Here is a 23,286-nt window from a genome sequence, read left to right as displayed (position 1 = left end):
AAAAAGCCACCACAAGTGGCCTCCGAGAGCAACAATGCTAAGAGCATCCTTGGGCTCTGTGCTCACCTTATTGTCCTGCATGTCTCGGTTGGCCCCATTCTTCAACAGCAGGAGAGTGGCCTCCACGTTGTTGACAGCAGCTGCCCAGTGGAGGGCGGATTTTCCTGCAGGAACAGTGTTTTATAAGCACACAGAAGAGTAGGCTGGCACTAAGTACTCTGGGTTTTTGTTTGTTTGTTTAAAGGAAAGTCTGAACTCCCTGAGGAGCAGCAGGAAGCCAGGGGGTTGTATTTGCTTTCCTTGTGTTGTCTGAATATTCCAGAACAGGCTGGAAGCCCCTGTGTAAAGGATCCCTGATGTATAATACGCATGTCCTCCACAAGCACAGCCTTCATGCACCAAAACCAGTAGACATATACTTAGGACATCTCACAGCCCCCTAGTGAGCCCACTCCCATATTAGGAGTGCTTATAGTAAGGACCCACTCAGGCAAACTTTTCATGAACACTCTTTGCAGTCCCCAAACCCTCAAACAAAAAACCCCCAAACTTCTCATCTTAATCTAGGGACTCCTACTGTCTCGACTCGTTGAGTCTAAAATATTGAAGGAAGATTGTATGGATAGGAGAATGGAGTGGGGTGGGGGATGACTCTCCAATGGATTCAGACCCGAGGAAGTTCTCTCAGGGGCATGTAACAACTCTCTTGCTTAGAGATGTGCTTTGCAGACAAGAACCTGAACCCCAGTCCTTGTCCCTACCATGATCATCCACTGCATTCACATCTGCTTGGCAATTGATCAGCTCTGCCACCATCCCTTCTACAGCCAGGCGGGCGGCCAGGATCAGGGGTGTAGTACCGTCGTTCATTCTGGCATCGAGGTCAGTCACTCGGTTGCGGATCAGAATCTGGGAGAGAAGCAGAAAAAGAGTCTTTTAGATGAAGAAAACCATGAAAGAAAAGCACCCGAGAGAGGCTGCTCTGGGGTCCCTAGAGGGCAGCAGAATTGTATTATCTTCTTGCCCTAGACACCACAATGGCAAATCGTTATATATTTGCTGAATCAATGGGTGATCCATTGATAAACAATCGGGACATACTGGCCCATTAGGATGCTGTTCTGGTCTCTAAGAAAAGGGAAATGTGTGTGTTGTGTGGGCAGGGCTGGGGTGGGTATCACAGCTTCAATCATGTGTACAGCTTGAGGTCGCTTGAGGTCGGTCATCCAGAACATTTCCAGTTTCCTCATCGGGATACAATCATATGTATCAGGAAACACACTGTTAATTCATGCCGGTGATCAGCTGAGGCCCACAGACAGGCAGAGCTATAGAGAGAGCTAACACTGGCCAAAAGGTTTGGACCACTTCCTGCTCCCATCTGACCTGTGCGTTGTGAGGCGTCTTCGTACATCCAAATACTGCTGAAAGAGATTCAGAACCCTGCTGCTGCCCCAGTCACTCTCTGGCTACTTAAAGTAGGTCAGCTGGCTTTCCTCCCTTTTCTGTCAAGCATAACTAATTTCTCAAAAACTTCTGAAAGAATTTAGTGAGACAACAAATGTTTTAGTAAAACTAAAACATTACAGGCCTATGAAAGTTATCTTAGTGTGTGTGCAGGCATGTCTGTGCTATGGTACACACATGGAGGTCAGAGGACAACTTGTAGGAATCAAATCAGTTCCCTTATTTTACTCTGTAGGTCCTGGGGACTGAACTCAGGTTTTCAGGATTGGAGGCAAGAGCTCTGTGGTGGTGTGAATGAGATGTCCCCAGTAAGTCCCAGGGACATCTGATGATTTGGACGTTGGTTAGTGGCCATCTGGGAAGGATTAGGAGGTACAGTCTCACGGGAGGAAGTATGGAATAGGGCAGGCCTTGAAAAAGACTTGTGCCACTCACAGCTGCTCTCTACCTCCTGCCTGCGGTTCAAGATGTCAGCTCTTCTGCTGCTCCTACCACCATGCGTCCTCCCCCACCGTTGTGTTAATCCTCGGGTCGCAGAGCCCCATTAAAGCCAATTAGGAGTTGTGGTGCTCTATCAAAGCCATAGAAAGGAACCACGACAGGCTTGTCCCCCAAGCCACCTCATCCCTCACATTCAAACCAACTCTTGAGCTCTTTACCTGGAAGACACCTTGGGCATCCGCTGCAACCGCAGCGTGAAGAGGGCAGCGGCCCATGTTGTCCTGGGCATTGGCATCTGCACCGGCATCCAGGAGGCGTTTGGCAGCATCAGCCCGAGAATAACGGGCTGCGAGGTGCAGGGCCATCTCACCGGTCCGGTCTGTCTGCGCCTGAAGGCTGGCACCCTGGTAGACCAGGTCTGTGATGATGTTGGCAGAAGAGTCCTCAGCATCTTCGTCTTCATCGCTCAGATCTGAGCTGCCTCCTCTGAGAGACGCCAGCATCAGCGGGGTACACCCGTCTGTAGGAAGGAAAAGTGCCAAGCGTGTCCAAAGAGAAGGAAGTTAGCCCATTACTGGAGCCATTCCGCTGAATACCATCATGCCATGGGAAGTGGGTTCCCTGTGCTTGTAGTAACTGTGACAGGTTGTACATGCCAACGCTGGTCATGTGACGGGGATGACAGCAGCCGCCTTTGGATCTTGGGGCTCCTCCTTATGCTAAACAAGCTTTTCTACTTGAGTTTAAGTGGGATGATGATGTCTTAAACTAGACAACATCTTAAATACACAATGTAAATACACCTCTATGCCTGAGACAGGAACTAGACAACATCTTAAATAGACAATGTAAATCCACCTCTATGCCTGAGACAGGAACTAGACAACATCTTAAATAGACAATGTAAATCCACCCCTATGCCTGAGACAGGAACTGCGTTAGTTCTCCAGGCTCTACTGTGGGATACTGTGGTGACTGAGTAAGCATGACCCCCATGAGACTCCTATATTTGAATGCGTAGTTACCAGGAGGTGGCACTACTTCAGAAGGACTAGGGATGTGCTCTTGTTGAAGGAGGTCTGTCACTGAGGTTCCAAAGCCCATGCCAGGCCCTTTAGACCAGAACTTGTCCTCAGGCTGTGCAGCAAGAGATCTTACAGCTGAGCGTGTTCCAGCCCTCTACGCTGGGTTTTCTCTCTGTCTCTGATTTGTGTCTGTCTCTCTCTTCCTGCCTGCCCGTCAGGATGTGGCTTTTCACAGCCACAGAACAGTGACTACGACAGATACTATGTTTCTGTCCCCCTAAAATCTAACTCATTTAATTAGCTTGCTTGTTCTTATGTATGTTGTATGTGAAGGAATGACAAGTCCTTTCCTTTCTTTGAAATCTACATTTTTAATTTAAAAAATTAAGGATTTATTTATTTAATATGGTTGAGTGTTTTGCCTACATGTATCTCTGCACCACGTGTATATAGTGCCCATGCAGGCCAGAAAATGGTGTTGGATCCTCTGGAACTGGAGTTCCAGATGGTTGTGATCCATCCACCATACGGGTGCTGGAAACTGAATCCAGGCTCTCTGTAAGAGCAACAAGTGCTCTTAACCACTGAGCCCTGGGTTTTAGCCCAAAATTTAAAAATACTTACATATTTATTCATCTTGCTACATGTGCATGATGTGTACATATGCACATGCCATAGCACGTAAATCACTGTATGAAAATGGTGTATGTGTGTGTGCACACATGCACGCAAACACATATGCCATGACATGCTTGTGGAGGCCAGAGGACCATTCTGTCCGACTTTTACATGGATTCCGAGGCTTACACTCGGGAGGTCAGGCTGACTCACTGGGCTATCAGCCTCATCATCCCCGGGTTCACAATTTCCCCACATGTGTATTTCTCACACATCCACGTCCTCAAGCTCGGTTGGCGTCTGTGGAGTTGGCAGGGGCACATGGGTAGAGGGAAGAAGACTGAACAACCACGCAGAATTAAAGAGGTAAGACCCGGTACTGACCCGGGCCTCGGACATTCACGTCCAACACAGCCACCTCCTGCTCTGCCTGCGGAGGAGTGAGCGCCAGTGATGGGGTCCGGCGGATGTCTGCAGCTTCAAGGTGTTGCTGAGTCCACGGGCGTCGATCAATGGGGTCATCTTCTGAGAGCAAAGCCTCGTCTTCAGCCTGGATAGGGAAAACAGTTCCCTCATTAGCCCGAGCCCTACTGAAGCTGTGAACAGGGGCTGAGGAGCGCTGTCTCCCACCATCTCTTTTAGCCTGCACTCCGTGTTCCCTCTCCTCCCACTCTAACTGTGCACATCACTACCATTGCGGCTTCCCACTGCTCTCCGCTATGGTTCCCAGTCAAGCCGGTGCATCTCAGCAATTCCCTCAAACTCTAGGCTCTAGCCCTAATACTTTCAAATCCCTGAAGCATCATATTCTCATTTCTGGGTCTCTGTCTACGACAGTCTCCTCCAACTTTCTGTTTGACTCTTACTTGCTCTTCAAATGGAATTAGATTTCAATTCTTGTTGGCTTTAAAGAGCTGACCCTTTTACTCAGCTGACCATGTTACATGGCATTTAACACCAGCAAATATAAGTTATCTTCCTTTAAAAAAATTTAGTTTGAGCCGGGCGGTGGTGGCGCACGCCTTTAATCCCAGCACTCGGGAGGCTGAGGCAGACGGATCTCTTTGAGTTCGAGACCAGCCTGGTCTACAAGAGTGAGTTCCAGGACAGGCTCCAAAGCCACAGAGAAACCCTGTCTCAAAAAACCAAAAAAAAAAAAAATTTAGTTTGCAAAGTATTGGGTTTTTACAAACATATCATTATACCTTGCTGGTACTGTCACTCTACACCCCTTTCCTTGCCTCCCTCCAAACAACCCCCTTGCATATATTTTTCCTGCCCTATCTCTGTATCAGTTAAATATAGATTGTTCATGTGAGCGAAAACATGCAACAGTTTGCTTTTCTTTCAACTGGAAGGTTCTTGAAGAGAGAGAATGAACCTGTGCAAGGCTGCCAGCTTGCACTAACAGAGTACTCAATCAAGAGCAGGCACTGAGGGAGGATGAGGAGAAATGACCATGGGAATGTAGAATCATCTGTGCTTTACTGAATTCTTTGTATAGGAGATAGGCAAGGGGCATTCTAGAAACTGCTGCATTGATTCATCACAGCAGCTCAGAAAGGAAAGAGCTGTCATTATTATTGCCACTGTTTTGTGACAAGGAATATTAAATACAAAGAGGTTTTAAGTAACCACCATAAAGTAGCAGGCTTCTGAATCTAAATTCAGTTCTGACTGACCAGAGCAATGGGTCTTTATTTGTTACTTCTTCCACTTTTTTTGAGATTATAATATAATTACACCATTTCTCCCTTCTCTCTGCTCCCTCAAATCCTCCTTACTGTCTTTCAAACTCAGGCTCCCTTTTCACTAACGGCTGTTGAATGCACATATATCTCTAAACATAACCTTCTCAGGCTGTAAACTGTCACTTGTACATGTTTTTAGTGTGACTAGAGCAATGTTTTCATTTGTTTGTTTTGTTTAGCTTTGAAGGTAGCTCAGGCTGGCCTCAAACTTGAGATTCCCCTGCCTCAGCCTCCAGAATGCTAGGACCACAAGACCTGCTTTAAAGCATTGTTCTCAGCCAGCACGCTGAGCTACCTCCCCAGAAGTCAGTGGCCTTGGCTTTCTTCATTGTGTAATTCCTCTCTACCTATAGAAGTGCTAGAGATGTCTCCATAAAGAGAACCGTGAGCACTCACCCCTAGTCCTGACTCAGCAAACACACTGCCAGAGGCAGGCTAGCGCTACCGTTTTAAATGGTCTCCTTGAAGAATATGCATGGGCAATCAGTGCCGTCAACCCTCCAAAGGTCCCTGCTGTTCATGCGGATCTAGGAGAGCCGCTGTCCCGGCAAGAGATACACTTGGAATGTGGTTACATGATGGCCAGCAACAGGGCTTTGCCTGGACAGCTTACCTTGGCTTTCTTAGGCTGGGGTCCTTCATCATCAACCCAGTGTTCACTTGTCCCAGAGTCAATCAGGTTAGCCTCTGACACTTGCACTGAGAGATTTCTGATGATTATTCCCGGGAAAAACAAGAGAAGTTATGGCTGAGCAAATGTAGTAGCTTTGAATATTTTACCAGCATATTCCTAGACTTCCCTCTGACATGGCCTGACAGGATAGGATGAGCAGTACTTTTTAAAAGTTACATCACTCATTCAGAAACTTATGTGTATGTGTCTGTGTGTGCATCTGAGCATATGAGTTCAGGAGTTTGCAGAAGCCAAAGGGGTCAGCTCCCCTGGAGCTGGAGTCACAAGGATTGCTGGGAACCAAACCCAGGTCAGTTCATGCTCTTGACTCCTGAGGTAACTCTTCAGTCCCTGCAATCACATTACACAGAGAACAACTGGAAGTCAGCTCTGTTCTCCTACCATGTGGGTACTGGGGACCAAACTCAGGTCAGCAGGCTTGGCGGAGGGCACTTTCGCCGACTGAACCGTCTTAGAGCCATGATGAGCAATATTCCCTGTGACATTTCTGGCTCACCACCACCAAACAGTGTTCTCTAGCTAAGACTCCGAGCACCATCGTAACATGTGTGCACAGTAAAGTCGCAGCTGTGCTCAGAGACTTGGACAAGCCACGAGGGGCTGTGGTCAGGGTGAAAGGCAGAGCACAGTGTGAAATTATGACTCAGAAAGCAATGCCTTTCTGCTCATCCGGGCCTATCCCTGTGAATGGCGACGTATTGGCAAACCCTCTTACTTCAGCCCCACAGCATCCTGTCCCACGGGTTCGCGGCGCTTGTGATTGCTGGCGTCTCGGCGAAGGGTGAAGCCCTCGGGCAGCCAGAGGAAGCCATGCTTGCGCTTGCGTTTCGCCATGATCACCCCCAGCAGGATGATGAACAGGATGATGACGACAGCAACCGCAAGCAGGTAGAGAAGCGGGGCGTTTCTGGGAGCATCTAACTCACCTGAAAGTTCAGAGACAGGGACAGCGCTGTAGAGACACGGGCACTTTACCAGCAAGGGTGAGCCCCAGTGAGGTCCTTTCCCAGTCTTTTCCCTTCGACAGCACGGCTACTCACTGACAACAGACACCAGAGGGTAGGACAAGGTCCCTTGGATGGCATGAGAGGCCAGGAGAGCAGCGGCTGCATCCGTGTTCTTGAAGCACTGGTCTGAATCTTGGACACACTGGCGGTTGTCAATTTCCAGAAACACCTTGGAGCTTTGGGATGACAGACAGGAGAGGAAAAGGGGGGGGGGTGACGGGAAGAGATGAAGGGTCAGGTCTGGTGGCTCAGTGAACAAGGCTCATGTGACCCCCTCCCCTTCCCTCCCTCCTGAATCAAGGTTTCCAACCCTGGGGAAGGACTCAGAAACTAGGATCCTTTAGATGCTGAACATGGATTCCCACCCTGGAGGCTCACATCCTGTAATCTGGCTGATGGGAAATAGCTGGTCTGCTGAGCTCCCCTCTTCTGATGGGGAATAGCTGGTCTGCAGAGCTCCCTTCTTCCGGGTTCTAGATGGCATCGCCCCCTCCCCCGGCCCACCTGCACAGTGGTACTTAGCACTTCACTAAAAATATGCCTCTCTAGATACAGTGTGGGCCCACATTCTCTAGGTGCCTGTACTCAGAGCAGGCAGAAGGACTAAAACTTATAGAATGTCATCAAACAGTGGGATACGAATGTCAGGACAGCTGCGGAGTACCGCGCTCATTGAGCACAGAAATGAAGGGTCTTGAAGGCGAGGCAATAATGAATTCAAATGACACATCATGAGCGAAGGTTCTGAGGCAACTCTGGGAAAAGGACTAGGAATCCCAGCATTTAAAAAGTCCAACGCCTGCCTTCTACTTGCTCTAGCTTATCCTTAGGATCCTTCAATAAGGCAGATATTTGTCTTTATATCTAAGTGGCACAGATGTTTGCCTTAACGGAGGCGGAGTCCGTCTAAACTTTTCGTTTCGATGGGCTACCTGCGCTATGGATCCAAGTGCTCAGCGTTGTGAATCTCTTGGAAGCAGCGGTCCTTTCGGTATTTCTAAATTCAAAAACTCACACCTACCCTATCATCTCCTGCTCCTGCTCCTCCGGAAGGGACCTGCGTGACAACCTCTGCTTCTTCAAGGCAGCTGGCTTGTCCCCATAGTAGGGGTACACCATGAGCGCACCCTGAGAGTCTCGTTTAATGCGTATGTTGGTGTGGAGCAGGGTGCCCAGTGCCCTCAAGAAGCTGCGAGAATCCTGCAGCAGCTGCTCAGGGGGCAGGAGCACCACGATGACCAGGGTGCCCTCTGCCAGGTTCTCGGGCTGGTCCGCCGCGCAGTCCAGCCCGTCCCAGCCGCATTCCTCATTGTTGCAGCCTTGGTCACAGCGATTGTCTTTGAAGTGGTCAGCACAGTACTTGTCATACCTGGTCAGGGGAGAGAAGGACAGGGAAGGGCGCTCAGAACACACTGGGGCTCCACTTAGTTTTCCATCTGGGACAACTCTAGGCTTTCCTGTCCCTCTTTTCTGGCTCATTTTCAAGACCCCAATACCCAGAGAAACGTTCCATGAATCATGTATGCTGACACCACAGGATCCTCCTGAGTGAGGAGTGATATGATTCTCATCATCCTGCACGTGCTTAGTGGGTCCTGCTCAGCCAATACAATGAGCAGAACTCTCACTAAGAATGCACATCTGAGGCGAAACTCAGCCTGGCTCAGACTTCCCTCTACTTTATGAACTCAGTAAGGCAGCAAAGGGTTCTAGAAGTAGAAGATGTCTCAGCTTGTTCCAGACCCTGAACTATCTCAATGCTCTAGAGAGGAGTGTGCCAATGTGGGCTGTTCTTCCTCATTCAGGAGTGAGGCAGTTACAGAGAGTAGGGGGCAGGGAGATGTGCACACAGGATATGAGCGCTAACTCATCTACCCTCCTTCAAATGCCAAGGAAAATCTGGGTGTGGAGGCTGGTGGTGCATGCCTGTAATCCCAGCACTTGGCAAGGTACAAATAGAATAATCAGGAGTTCAAGATTCGGAAATTTAAAGCCAGCCTATACTGCATGGGACCCTGCTCAAAACACACACACGCATGTATGCATGCATACACATAACTGCCACCAAAATGTAAGGCCAAGGGATCAAAACTCCAAAGGTAAAAGAAGTGTAACTGGTCCCCTACACTCCTTTCTTCACCCACCCTAGCCCTGTGCTATTTGTACCACTTGGTAGAATTTGCCATCTCCTCAAGAGAATAGGCGTCTCAAACAGCTACGTATGTATGTTCTGGCAAGATCTTTAACCTTCCAGAAAAGATCACCAACAAAACCTACGCCTCACAAAGCTGTTGCGAATCGCTGGTTGTTAAGAGCAATGACTAATAGAAAAGTTACCATACAGACCATGCCTGCAACACTGATGACCAGGAGACCTAAGACGTCATGCTCCCTAATCAGACGGAAAGCCTAGTCTTACAGAAAGGCACGGGCAAAGGGCGAGAGGTACAGACCTGTCCGTCCATCCTGCGGCAGGCTAGGCTGGAGGCTGCCTGAGAGTGGCAATGCCATTGCCAAGGTTATTTCCCCCAGGAGGTCGCAAGGGCAGCATGTGAGAAGGCAGAGAGAGGCAGAGAGAGGGGATGGTTATGCAGTGAGCAGTCCCGGCCCTCTGTCAGCAAGGAAACACAGGGCAGCGTGTGATGGGACAGGATTGGCAGCATCTGAGAAGCAGGGGCGGCTGGGGCCGCGGCACTAGAGGGGTTAGGAGCAAGGACAGGAGGTTGAGTGTATTAGTGATAGCTCCCCTCAGCTGCTGACGGTCCGGAGCTCTTACTTGCAGGTCTTGCTATTCCTCTGGCACTCAAAGTTGTCGAAGAGGCACTCTGCGGTGTTGCACAGTTCATCACACTGGTTGTTGATGTATTCCCAGCAGCGGAGGGAGGAGGTGCAGTTGGCCCAGGGGTCCTCCATCGTGAGCGAACAGTCACCTCCATCCCATTGGCAGGCGTGGCTGTTGCAGGGCTCATCACAGATGCCATCCCGGGCCTTGTCGGCGCAGTACTGGCTCAGACAGGTAGCGGGCGGGGTGCTGGTGGGGACCGTGTAGAGCTCGCAGTGGCTGCCCCAGAATGGGGGCGAACAGCGGCAGGAATAATAAGGAGGCTGACGCTGAGGGTGGCAGGTCCCTCCGTGCTGACAGGGGCTACTGGCACAACCTGAGTCACAGTCCTTGGGGTTAGGGCAGAAGCAGCGGGGCCCGGAGGCAGTGTGCACACACTGCTCCCCTCTCCGACACTTCACTTGTCCACAGCTGCTCTGGCATCTTGCCCCAGAGAACCCCTGTAAGAAGAGGTAAATGAAGGTGGCAGATAAGACTGAAGAGCTGGCCCCACTCTCCCCTCTACTCGCAGGGAGATATAGACTGGACACGTGGTTAAGATGGTCTAGGAATGACCTCGCCAAAACAACAGGTGAGGACGAACGTGTCATGCTCTCACTTTAAGGTCATTATTGGACAGGTGTTCTCTAGGTGTCACCTCACTCAGCACTCTCTGCGTAGGGGACTTCCAGCCTTTGGCAATGACAAAGGTGTCCGCACAGTGGAAGGTTAAAATTAAGCTTCTAGTTTGAGAAGGTGTTCACTCTCCAATAGTCGCTGCTAAAGAATAGGAGCGAAGAGAGCTTCTCCGAGCATGTGCAGGGGGGGCTGCAGCACCGCAAGACTGGGAGCCAGAGGCACAGGCCCTATTTCATGGGGACATCATACAACTTGTGGCTTTCCCTTAATGCTCTGAAGGCTAAAAGACATGACTGGGAAGCTTGATTCTGGAGAGTATCTGAACAACTGGACCCAGGGGAGACCCAGACTATCTTCATGGTACTAACCCCCTAGCACCCTTCTGGGGGGCTCAGAAACGTGGGCTCAGTCTCAGCTGCACAGAGCATATGGAAGAGGGTGCATCCCTTACATTAGCAGCAAGCCACTTACTGGGGGACACCGGCAGATGAAGCCATCAGGCATGTTGCTAGCCACCGCACAAGTCCCTCCGTTTAGGCAAGGCTTCTGGGGACACACATCCAGGAAGGTTTCACAGTGACGGCCTTAGGACGGAAAATAAGCAGCAGTTTTAAGTGACAGTAATAATATTAACTCAGAGACACTAAACACCACCCTACTGGGATGAGAACCAGCCTCACATGCAGCAACAGGAGTGGCAGGCCAGTTCTAAGCTGATGGGTAGCAAGAGGATACTCAGTGAACCTCAGCACAAAGGGCCCATCACTGCTGATCTGGTACCGCAGTGTGAGTGTGCTCAGTGTTACCGCTCACTGCAGTGAGTGTGCTCAGTGTTACCACAGTCACTGCAGTGTGAGTGTGCTCAGTGTTACCACAGTCACCGCAGTGTGAGTGTGCTCAGTGTTACCACAGTCACCGCAGTGTGAGTGTGCTCAATGCTACCATAGTCACCATGGTGTGAGGATACTCAATGCTCCTTCACAGCAGGCTTAATATGGTGAAGATGGCAGATTTTATGTATTGTTTTACCTCACATAAAAACATTAATTTATCCAACCACGTCAACATATTCTTTTTCATATTCTTGCCGTAGCATGCTATAGTCCACACACCACAAAAGGTTCTCAGGAAAAGCATAGGTAAAGGTGAGCCTGGTCACAACGCCCATAGTGACAGACTTAATTCAAACCGGGGCCTGGGGTCTTGACCTAAGTTGGTCTTGGCTTTCTGCGGGCGGCATACAGGGAAGGGTCTGCTCACCCGAGCCTCCTGACCATCAGACTGGGGGGCTGAGAGGTTCTCACCGGTGAAGGCACTGCGGCAGACACACAGGTAGTCATTGGTGAGCTGAATGCAGTCCAGGCTGCCCTCCGAGCTGCAGGGATTGGACAGGCATTCGTTGATGTCCCCCTCACACCGCTCCCCAGCAAAGCCAGGCAAACAGCGACAACTGTAGCCTCCGATGCGGTCTACACACTGGCCACCGTTGAGACAGTGGGGGCCCCCAGCACAGTCGTCGATGTTCTCTTCACAAAGAAGGCCTATGGGGGCGGGAGAGACACAGGGTCATAAAAGCCTCTCGGCCCACCTTTAGCAAGGAAAACTGCCCTTGTGGGGCTTTAGAAGTTAACTAGTTATATTCCTCAGTCCCAGTGGGACCTTTTAAATTGGGCAAGACAGAAAATACCCTTAGCCCACGCCAGCCGCCCCTTCCTGGGGAGCAGCATGAGAAGAAGGTGCGCGCCGGAGCCTCCCAAGCTCTCCATTGATCTAGAGCAGTGAGAATGAACGGCCCATCTCAAGGGCATGGGAACTAAAGCTACTTGAGTTTTGTATCATTTATCGACTCCAATTAAAATGTGCAAACAGTGCAAAACGGAAGACACTCTAGTCAACACACAGATGATACTGGAATTCAATCCTGAGCAATAGTGTTTTATGTTTTATAAACATTGACTTTTTTCTTTAAAAGAGGATACGTGTACTAATTGTTCAGAATGTGAAGATCGCCCTAGCTAAACAGTGTAGTAAAGATATAGTTAAAGTATCCGTGAACACATTTAGAAAGAGCAAAACCAATGACTACTTCACAAAATAATTCTAAAAGGTTAAAAAAGAAAATACTTCTGTGTGATAGCCACTTGTATTTTCGAATACTTTAAAAGAAGCAAGATATAAAAAGGGGAAGAAATCTAAGATACACCTCGTTGTCACCAGCAATTTCAAAAGGCAAAATGGCCACGAGCATTCTTAACCGATGTGCTACCCTGCAAGTTATCTGAAGGACACAGAGAGGAGACCTGAATAAACGTAAAACATGTATGATCTGATGATGTGATTCCTCATGACAAAGATGTTATTTACTCTATTGATCCATAAACGTAATGTGATCTCAAAAAGGTATCAGCAATAAATAACAAGCTGATTCTAAAGTTATACAGAAAACAAAACCTAGCCAGGAAAGCACGAAGAAAATTCCTCCACATTTGAAACAAAGTTTCTCATGAAATGGACAAGACAGCACCCAAATGCACACAGGAACTTAAATTTGATAAAAAGTTCCATCTCAGCTGGGAGTTGATGGTGTACACCATTAATCCCAATACTCGGAGGGAGGCAGGTGGATTTCTGTGAGTGTAAGGCCAACCTGGTTTACGGATTGAGTACCAGGAGAGCTACAGAGATACCTTGTCTCAAAAACTAACCAAACAGAAAAAGTTCCAAGGCAAATCACTGTAGAAAAGGAGTCATTTCACACTCACACGGGAAAGGTACTTCAGGGTTCTAGAACAGACTGAGAAGACAGAAAACTGCCTTTATAAATCCTTGAGCATGGAGGATGATACCAACTACCACTCAAATGCAAGCAGCCATTAAAAACATAGATAAATTCAGTATGATCAGAAATAATCTTCATGAAGAAAAATCACCAAAAAGATATCTGAAGGATGACGATCCGAATACGCTGGGAAAATATCTGTATCATATACCAAAGACAGACAATTTCTGCAAAATATTAAGACGCAACAATATAATGCACCTCGTGGTGCTACATAGATTACTAAATATGGGTTAAAGCAAGATATGAGAATTAGCCAATAAGAGGCTGAAACTAATGGGCCAGGCAGTGTTTAAGTAAAAAAAAAAAATATATAATGCAGCAGGGAAAGAGGGTAGGGGCAAATCTCAGAGAGCAAACAAAACCTTTTGGATGAGCTGTTCCACTGCATAGAGAGGAAGGGGGCAGGCTGAGAGGCTGCAACTAGCCCTGCTACTCAAATGACAACCCTGTAATAGCTCAGGCAGCAACTCTATTTCTGAAAGCATATTCTGTAGAGTCCACCTCTATGTATGCAGACACCCCAGTGTCTGTCACCGGAAGACCACTTAAACACAATACATAGTATCATAACCGGGAAGTCTAAGGCTATGAGAATGACTAAAGAAGTTCCCTATTTGGATATGAAAACATTCCAATTAAGTAAAGAGGTCAAGAGAAGAACAATGTCGTTAATACATCTTCAGAGTTGAAAGAGGAGGAAGTATCTTTGTATTTGGCTCCAACACACTTAAAATAAATTTGAAGGAAAACCTTTTAGCCTCTAGAGAGACACACAAAAAACTGAAAGTGCTGATTGTGTGTGGAAGAGGGAGAACGCAGGGTTGGGGAAGAGGACTACAGTGGGAGGAGTGTGTCTTTTACTGCATGTTTTTCTATGCATGTGTGGATGTATTTATCCAGGTCTGCATGCAGACATGACCTTATCTATTCACAGATTAAACTGGAAACCAGAGTGGAAGCAAACAAAGCCAGAATGTGTTCATGGTTCCGTAGGGTATTTGATATGTGGTGCTATGAGCAAAATAAGCACAAAGCCTTCCCTCCCGTGTGGCTCTGCTATCTGTCTTCCAGTGAGAGTGGCCAGGTTCTTAGCCTGATGCAACCAGTGGGGAATGACAGTGTCCAGTTAGCCCCTGCACTGGGGAACCGGGAGTGTACACGGGCCAACATCCAGCTCTCAGGAGTACAGAGCCATGAAAAAGCACTTTGGTGACTCACTATGGAGTGACAGAACTCCAGAGTCTCCAGGAGCAGAGACAGAGAGGCCAGATAGGAAGTCAGAACAAATATGCACTGTCCCAGGCACCTACACAAGTACAGGAGGTAGAATCCAAACACCAGTCAAGTCAGACACACTGAATGAGACCCACACTCTGTAACAGACCATGAAAAGGCAGTCTCGGAAATATGGCAAAGGAAAGTCATGTATCGTGAGAGATCATCAATAAGAATAACAGTTAAGTTCTCAGTGAAGACTACAGCAGCAAAAATCCATGAGCTGACACATTTGAGGGGCTGGGGTAGAAAAAGTCAAGATATACTAAATTATTATTCTAAGCTGCCATTAAAAAGTACTTAGCCAGGAGGTGATGGCACACACCTTTGGTCCCAGCACTCAGGAGGCAGAGGCAGGTGGATGTCTGTGAGTCTGAGGCTACCCTAGTCTATAAGAGCTAGTTCCAAGACAGGCTTCAAAGCTACAGAGAAACCCTGTCTCAGTCTGAAAAACAAAAACAAAAACAAAACAAACAAACAAAACAGTATTTAGGAGCTAGGTGTGGGGGCACATGCCTTTAATCCCAGCACTCAGGAGGCAGAAGCAAAGTGAATCTCTGAGTTTGAGGCCAACGTGGTCTACAGAGTGAGTTCCAGGACAGTCAGGGCTACACAGAAAGACTCTGTCTCAAAACAAACAAACAAAGAAGAGGAAGAGGAGGAAGAGGAAGAAGTAAAGAAAGAAGGGAGGGAGGGAGAGAGGAAAGAGGGCAAGAGAGAGAAAAAGGAAGGAAGAAGGAAGGGACGAGAAAGAGAAAGGAAGAAAAAACTGATTTAGAAAAGATAAAAATCTTGCTGTTTTAGAAAATGTTTTATCCTGGGACTTGATGTGCCTAGCCAGCAGAGTCTGTGGTACAGTACAAAACCCACATCATGTCCTAAGTTCCCAGCCTCTACAGACCACGGAAGAACACTAGTGAGTGGTTTAGACACACACCTCTAAGGAAAGTGATGTGTGTCACCTCCAGACTGAGTGACCCCCCCCCCCCGCCCTGTACATCCCTACCTTTCCTGCAGCAGCCTTGGAGACTACAGACGGAAAACAGAACACTCCTAGAGTCTGAGTGCCAAACAGCAAACAAAAATCCCCTAACAAAACCACCGTTGTGTTATCTGAGATATGATATATTTAATTAGCTACCAGAATTGTAGCTTGTCCAAACCAATGCCATTATTTAAAGGCATTGACTACCTAGGCATGCCTACAGTGAGTCTGAGGCTGGGGCTACCTGGGATTCTGGGACAGAAGGAGAGAGGAAGGGTAAGAGGGAGGGAGAGAGAAGAGGGATGTGAGAGGAGAATGAAGGGAACATGTGAGAGACAAGGGCAGAGGAAGGGAAAGAGGGGAGGGAGAGATGGGGAAGGGGAGAGGGGCTGGCGGGAGAGGGGATCTTAGTGGGAGAGGAACTGTGGGTGGAGGAAGAAGGGAGAGGGAAGGAGAAGGGAAAAGGACAGAGGGAGGGGAGCGTGAGAAGGGGAGAGGGACTGGGGGGAGAAAAGGAGATGGAGATGTAGAGGAAAAAGAGAAAAGGATGGGGGGAGTGGAAAAGACAGAGACAAAGGGGGGGGAGGAAGAGGTTAAAGGAAGAGAAGGTAAAGCGGAAGAGGGAGTATGGATATGAGCCTCCCAAAGAAGACAGAGAATCAACTTGGTTCATACCTCATGCATCTAGCTTTTCAGATAATCAAAAATATGACAGAAATACCCTTTCTAAAAGGATGGATGGATGGACGGACAGACAGATGAACAGAGGGGCGGAAGGATGAACAGACAGATAGATGGAGAGTAACTGTGACGGGGTGAGCCAGTAATGAACTGGAACCAGCGCCAGCGCAGACACGGAATTGCCTATTTCTAGACCAGGGAACAACTCCTTTGCATGTAACATTTGTGAGAGCTGCAGGCCGACTCTTGCTCCCCTAGCCCCACTCTACAGTAACTACCCCTTCGTGGGGTATTCTGTGCTAATTTAGCCAAATTTTATCTCTAGGAAGAAAAGTTATCCAAACCCACTGACACGAAAGAGCCTCTCTGAAAGTATGCTCTGTTTGAGGCTGCCTGAACTTACGGCTGCTGTTGCCCACCTGTTCACACGCGTCTTCAAACAAGCTATGCCCTTTCCAGGAGACAGTGTGTAGGAAGTGGAAGTGGCAATACCCAGAGCAGAGAGATGGGCGAGCCATCCACAGTCTAGGGGTGCGCGTCAAGGCCTTACTACAGGTATACACAGCCTTCTGTCGGCGGCCTCCTTGGGACAGCAGCCAAACACTTCCATCTCATTGATTCCTTCACCTTATGGAGACAAGACTTGGCTAGTTTAAAAAAACCTAAAAAACCAGGCCTATGTGGCATTCCCGTGTCGATTCACCAAGGAACCTGCTAGCCAGGCTAATTTTGTTGTGATGCTATGTCCACTCTGCTTTCTCTTCCCTGGAACATAAGCTACGAAACAACCAAACAGACCTGAGACAAAACCACAGCTGGCAGGAGGGAGAGGAGGAGAGAGAATGGGAGCTGAGGGCTACGATGAAGCTGGGCTACTTTTGCTGCCGGTGCCGCTGTTGTTTTTTTTCCTATTGTCTCCATCTTTACAAGGCTTCAACACCGAGAGCGGACTGGAAACTGAGGGCCAGGCCTTGGTGGAAAGAGTGATGCCTGACGACATACCCCGAGTGCCTGGTGGGCACGAGCACTTGAAATGGTTCACAAGGTCGATGCAGGTGCCTCCGTTCTGGCACGGCTGGTTCTGGCACTCATCCACTTCGTACTCGCAGTTGACACCCTGATATCCGGGAACACACTGCCGCGAGAGAGGACATGAATGGGGTCACTGCTGGAAACAGGCTGGAGTGTCGGTGACTTGGCTTCCCACCTCTCTGTCAGCTGTGCTCTCTCTCTGTAATCGTCACTCTCTGAGGCTCCCCTGTACCGGGCCACGCTTACCCACTACTCTTCCAGCCACTGTAAAGGAAGGCTGTACTGAGGGTTATTTCCATGACACCCCCCGGAGCAAACGTCTATGGCTGCATACTGTGCATGTGGGTAAGACACTGGACCCACTGTATGCTTGTGGGACAGGAGTAGAGTGGCAGGGGCAGAAAAAGGTGAGGCTGAGTGGCTGTGGATGATTGGAGGGATTGGGAGAAACTCAGAATTGATGAGGGGAAAGAAAGCTGTGGGGAGCTTCGCTCAGGCACCACCATGCCAGCTCAGACAAGAACCCAGACTAAGGGGAGGAGAAAACTGCCAAAGAGGGGGCACCACAGGGGAGCATAAGGCTCTAGGTGGTGACAGCGGCCCAGCGACAGCAGTCTCGGGTGAGTGAGCTCCCCAGGACAGTGCTGGCTCCTTGAACTCCAGAGTTGATCTTATCTGTGGTACACAGTGGGCCATTTTGCAGGCTATGCTAGGCAGGCAGCATTAAATGATAGAATTCTGCTCATTTGGGTTATGTTAAAAAAAAAAAAACACACACACACACACACACACACATCGGTGTCAAAGTTTGAGTTCAGCCCCGACAGGCTCTGGAACTGCCCGAGCCCGGCCTGCCGGGAGAGAACACTGGGACAGCAGCAGAGAGAACACTGTACTGTTGCTTGGTAGGCTAGTGGGTGTCAAGTTCCTGCTCAGACACTGAAAAAAGACACCTACTTAAACACAACACATGGTGACACTGAGCATGGGGCTATGAAACAACAGGTGAGGCCACACTTTTTTATTTGAGAGAATTATTAATTGACTGGTGAACCTAATTGCTCTTCAAGAAGTATCAGGGACAACTGTACTAGGTGAGCCTGCAGGACGCCAACACAGACAGCAGGTCCGCTAAGTGGGGGCGGGGGGATGGTTCCAGGCCTCTATAAAAACATCTTATCAGAGCTATGTGAAATCATGGCTGGCAAAAACTACAACAGTGGCAGTTGAAAATTTATAATCTGTAAGACACAAACGGCTGAACTCAGTAACTATGTTTTCAACACAGGCCCGATCCCTTGGGAGCCCTCTGGCCTCTGCTCATCTTCTCACCTCACACCTGTATCCTCCTATGAAGTCAGTGCAGGTGGCACCATGTTGGCACGGATTGGACGCACACTCGTCCAGCTGCTCCTCACAGTAGCTCCCCGTGTAGCCCAGTGGGCACTGGCAGTGATGGGTGTTGCCAGCGTTGATACAGACGCCCGAGTGCTGGCACAAGTGTTCAACAGGTACTCCTGGACACCAGGTGACAAAAGAGTGTGACACACAACAGGTTCAGGGCATCAAGCGAGTGAGCCCCAGTTAGTGGCTGCTAGCTTAGAGTTTCTTCACTCTTGACTAGCTCCTCCCAATCCTCCACAACTGACTTGCATTAAAAAATAAACAAGTTCTCAAAGTGCAGTCTGTCTTAATTTCATTTCAACTGCCTTTCTCTTTGCGATCTCTAAACGTTCCTCTAGCCTTTCTCCAGAACCTCGTCCTTTCGGTTCTCTCTGTCCCCAGATGCCACTGGCCAGCACAGATGTCAGTCAGCACCCGATGCTTAGGGGCGGAGCTCACCTTTCTGCAAGGCTGCCGCCTTACAGGACACATTGAGCACATCACAGTATGCGCCGTCCCATCCAGGCGGACACAGGCAGTGGGGCCTCGCCTTTTCCTGAACACAAGTTCCTTTGTTTTTACATGGAGACCGGCTGCAGAGGTTCACCAGAGTCTGAAGCAGAGGCAAGGGTGCACAGGTGTCAAAATCCAGATACCAGAAATGAAGTCGCTAAGTTACAGTGTGCCAGGAAGTGCCAAAGAAAAGGACTGGTTTTCAAAAGAGAGGGAAGCCCTCGTCCAAGCCTTAAACTGGGCCAGTTGTCCCAGATGCACCTTGTCATTTCTCTTGTCTCATGACTCTGGCCAGCATCGTTTGAAAAGTCCTTACCCTAGGAAACTAGGAACACCAGAGACTCAGTAAGTTGTTATTCTTAGAGCATTAGAAATGCCTCTGTGAGCATATATGGCCACCCTGCAAGGCTGGGAAGAGTTACAGCTGCTGCCTGGGCTCATGCTTCCTATGCTAGCCCTATAGGAAATCCACATGCATCTTGACCATCCTTGCCTATGGGGAAGATGGGTAGAATGGTCTAATTCACAAGCCTAAACTGTCCAAAACCTTATCTGAAAGACCAGGCTTCTGAAAAACATGAGACAGAGAGGGGAGCTGCATTTCTGACATTGATTGCTACCTGGAAGAAGGTCAGTGGAGGCTGGGAAGGGGACAGGACCAGCTCTCACCACCTACGCTATTAGAAGAAGCAGCCACCTGCCAGAGGATGCTGCTTGATGTGGAGGTAGCTGCTGCTGTGTCCAATGTAACCAAATGCACTCTATAATTAGTCACTTAATTGTGAGCTCTTCGAGTTATGCTATTCTTGGAGTTGAAGAGGTAAAACTGCATAAATGTTGGAAGACATAAAGCAGAATAAATTAACACTTGGTATGTGACTTGGGAAAGGTTATATACTATCTTTTAGGGGGTCAGGGAGAGGGCTGTTTCTCATCTATGAACTGAAAGTTAGTTTCCTATGAGGACTCGTTCCATCCTGAGATTATATAAAAATTTGTATTTATATATTTGAATTTTAAAGATCGATAGCTTTTTTATGACTATGTTCTAGCACTGCAAAGCATTATCCTGTTAGTTATACCTGATATTTACTGATTTTATTTTGATTGTTCTGTCCTGTAAATATTTGAATATGAGCTGATCCTTAAAGGCTCATGTATTGAGGTTTGGTTCCCAAAGGTGATATTATTTTTGAACAATTCTGAAAACTAGAGGAAGTTTAAAGTTGGAAACGTGGGTACATGTTTGGGGAGGGGCTACATCTTGTTCTTGGCTTCCCCTCCCTGCCCCATCTGCCTGCTTCCTTCCCTTCCTCTCTCCCTTTTCCTATCCTTCCCCATCCTCCTCTCCTTATCCCTCTCTGCTTCATGGCCACCAAAAGGAGAAGACTTCAACATCAGCTCCTGTGACCATGACACTTACCCTTGCCTCAGGCTCATAAACAAAAGCACCAAATAAAGCCCCTTTAAAGTTGTTTTCCTCAGGGATCTGTAACAGCAACGAGGCCCTAACACATCTTCCTCCCAGGACTTCTACTGTAAAAGACAGGTATGCGGTCACTGTCAGCTAAATTTTCCTTTAGCTCTTGGTAAGCCTCTTCAAAAAAGCCATAAGCTTGCTGACCCATATCATTTGCTGGTGTCACCAGTCTGGAATCTTCTAGCTATCAAGGTGGCCCAGACTGATTTCAGGAAACACCTGAGATCCACGGTCCTCTATTCTGAATGGTTCATCCTGCCTAGAGAGTAGACAGAGTCCCCAGTGACTGTGGGGAGCCGGGCAAGCGTGAGAGAAGTGGAGTACCTGACAGTGTTTGCCGGTGTAGCCCAAGGGACAGGTGCAGCGGTAGGTACCCAGGCCGTCAACACACGTGCCCTCATTCAGGCACGGGTTAGAGCTGCACTCGTTGATGTCATGGAGGCAGAAGGGACCAGTGAAACCCACAGGGCACAAGCAAGAGAAGGAGTTGATTCCGTCAACGCACGTGCCACCATTGAAACAGGAGCTGAGGAGCAAATGGGAGACGACATCAGCTGAGCCATCTGCAGCTCTGACCTGCTACTGCAAAGATGGCTTCCGGGGCGTTGCGAGGCAAACACCTCTGAGACTCCGATCCCTATGCTCAGTAAGTTTTACAGCTTTCTAAACTCGACCAAGGGTCTGAGGTTCAGAGAGTACTAACTTCCTCTCTGCCACCCCTCCTAAGAGCATTCAAATGACAGAGCTGTCTAGAATCCTCAAGAGGACGATGTTTTCCAGGTTTTACTCAGCCCTTCTGCAGTTTTCTACATAGCGTATTTCAGCATTAAATCGACCTGTTTCACATGAAGACTCCTAAACAGCTCTTCACTCTGGATTTCTCTTTGAAAGAGAAGAAAAGCATTGCTAAAATAATATAAAAAAAAAATCAAACAAACTTTCCAAAAACCTCTTAAACAGTGGTAACAGATCTTCAAAGAAAGAGAAATCTTTAGGTCACCTGCCAATTGGAACAAAGAGACCACGGAAGAAGAGAACAGAGCCCGCCGGGCGGTGGTGGCGCACGCCTTTAATCCCAGCACTGGGGAGGCAGAGGCAGGCGGATCTCTGAGTTCGAGGCCAGCCTGGCCTACAAGAGCTAGTTCCAGGACAGGCTCTAGAAACTACAGGGAAACCCTATCTCGAAAAACCAAAAAAAAAAAAAAAAAAAAAAAAAAAAAAAAAGAGAACAGAGTTGACAGCCCTTCTGCGCCATAGCAAGAAATAAGCGATGTTCTGTCCCACTAAGCGGTTGAACCTCTGACCTTTGACCTTCTGATTACACGTCTTTCAAACACTGAGCAGTGTGAGAGGACTGTGGGGCCAGCGAGTCCTGGCTCTGCAATTCTAGCCTTGTGCCGTGAGGCCTCCTCCTTACTGCCCCTTCCCGGACACTGTGGAGGCTGCGCGCACCCCGCTCACGCCCACTCACCTCTCAGTGCACTCGTCAATGTTGTTCTCACAGTGGACGCCATGGAACCCCGCAGGGCACTTGCAGGTGTAACTGTTGACGTAGTCAGAGCAGGTCCCCCCGTTTTTGCAGGGCTCACTCAGACACTCGTTCATGTCTGTCTGGCACTTATCCCCAATGAAGCCGGGAAGGCACAGGCAGGAGAATGCGTTCACTCCGTCCAGACAGGAGCCTCCGTTCTGGCAGGGGTCTGAGCCACGACAAGAGAAGCGGAACTTAGACCAGCAGCAGGAGCTTCACTGTAAACTTGTGAAGCAAATGACCAGGACCAAGCCATACCCTTAAGGAGCACAATCCCAACTTTCATAGTTGGCCTCTTTACATTTATTTTGACATGACTCCTTATTTATGAAAAATAAATTCAGTTAATAGTTGCCTGAGATTTTATCTGTTTGCTAATTAAGATCAATTTAACCTACTTGAACACATTAATTTACAAAATTAATAGTCATAAAACTTGCATTGGTCCTCTACATATATGTAAATCAACTATGTAGCTTAATACATACATTATCAGGACTATTAACTAATATTTTCTAAAATATGTTCATGGATGTTGGGGAGCAGAATATATATTCAGTCTGTTCCAAGACCACTGTATGAACCAGTCACCTTCCTATGCTTCTCTCTCACCTTCTTCTTCTTATTTAACTTCTAGGTAGCCTCAGGGCACAAAGAGGTTCTTAAATTATTTTTAAAATCACATACTTAATCTTCGAGTGCTTCCACTCACTGTACTGGCAACAGACTGAGTTATAATCGCGCCGGGGCACTGTGCAGTCTCACGGCACAGAGATTAGAGCAGGAGGCTGCTCGAGCTGCTGGCCGGCAGGACATGAAGCTGGAATCGCAGCAACCAACAGAGATGTGGAATGAAAACGTAAGCATGAACTGAAAGGTCGGTTGGCCCTGCTTCAACTCAACACAAACCGCACCTCTGGGAAGAAGGAACCGAAGTTAAGAAAACTCCTCCACCAGACTGGCCTGGGAGCAACTCTGTGTCTTTATTAATGACGAATGTGGAAGGACCCCGGCCCACTGCGGTTCCTGGGTTCTATAAGAAGGCAGGCTAAGTCAGCTAGGGAAATAAGGCAGTAAGCAGCATGCCTCCATGGCCTCTGC

The 23,286-nt window shown here is 48.4% G+C and overlaps 1 protein-coding gene across 4 annotated transcripts in view; it reads right to left on the bottom strand.

The window, feature by feature from the left end:
- Positions 1–23,286, bottom strand: part of Notch2 (notch receptor 2) — a 139,646-nt gene that overhangs the window by 5,012 nt on the left and 111,348 nt on the right. For all 4 annotated transcript variants that reach the window (XM_038311057.1, XM_038311060.1, XM_038311058.1 and 1 more), the window contains 16 exons: positions 22,126–22,354; positions 20,979–21,180; positions 19,121–19,274; positions 18,611–18,795; positions 17,249–17,381; positions 11,768–12,004; positions 10,935–11,047; positions 9,780–10,285; positions 8,025–8,372; positions 7,037–7,179; positions 6,712–6,922; positions 5,916–6,012; positions 3,936–4,101; positions 2,127–2,428; positions 762–909; positions 67–164 (listed from right to left, as the gene is read on the bottom strand). In XM_038311057.1, coding sequence (XP_038166985.1) covers positions 67–164; positions 762–909; positions 2,127–2,428; positions 3,936–4,101; positions 5,916–6,012; positions 6,712–6,922; positions 7,037–7,179; positions 8,025–8,372; positions 9,780–10,285; positions 10,935–11,047; positions 11,768–12,004; positions 17,249–17,381; positions 18,611–18,795; positions 19,121–19,274; positions 20,979–21,180; positions 22,126–22,354 — 3,272 coding nt within the window. The remainder of the gene's footprint in view (positions 1–66; positions 165–761; positions 910–2,126; positions 2,429–3,935; positions 4,102–5,915; positions 6,013–6,711; positions 6,923–7,036; positions 7,180–8,024; positions 8,373–9,779; positions 10,286–10,934; positions 11,048–11,767; positions 12,005–17,248; positions 17,382–18,610; positions 18,796–19,120; positions 19,275–20,978; positions 21,181–22,125; positions 22,355–23,286) is intronic.

Source organism: Arvicola amphibius, chromosome 14 (assembly GCF_903992535.2).
Source record: "Arvicola amphibius chromosome 14, mArvAmp1.2, whole genome shotgun sequence".
In the NCBI taxonomy this organism is placed as follows: domain Eukaryota; kingdom Metazoa; phylum Chordata; class Mammalia; order Rodentia; family Cricetidae; genus Arvicola; species Arvicola amphibius.
This window is presented reverse-complemented; position numbering and strand designations above follow the sequence as displayed.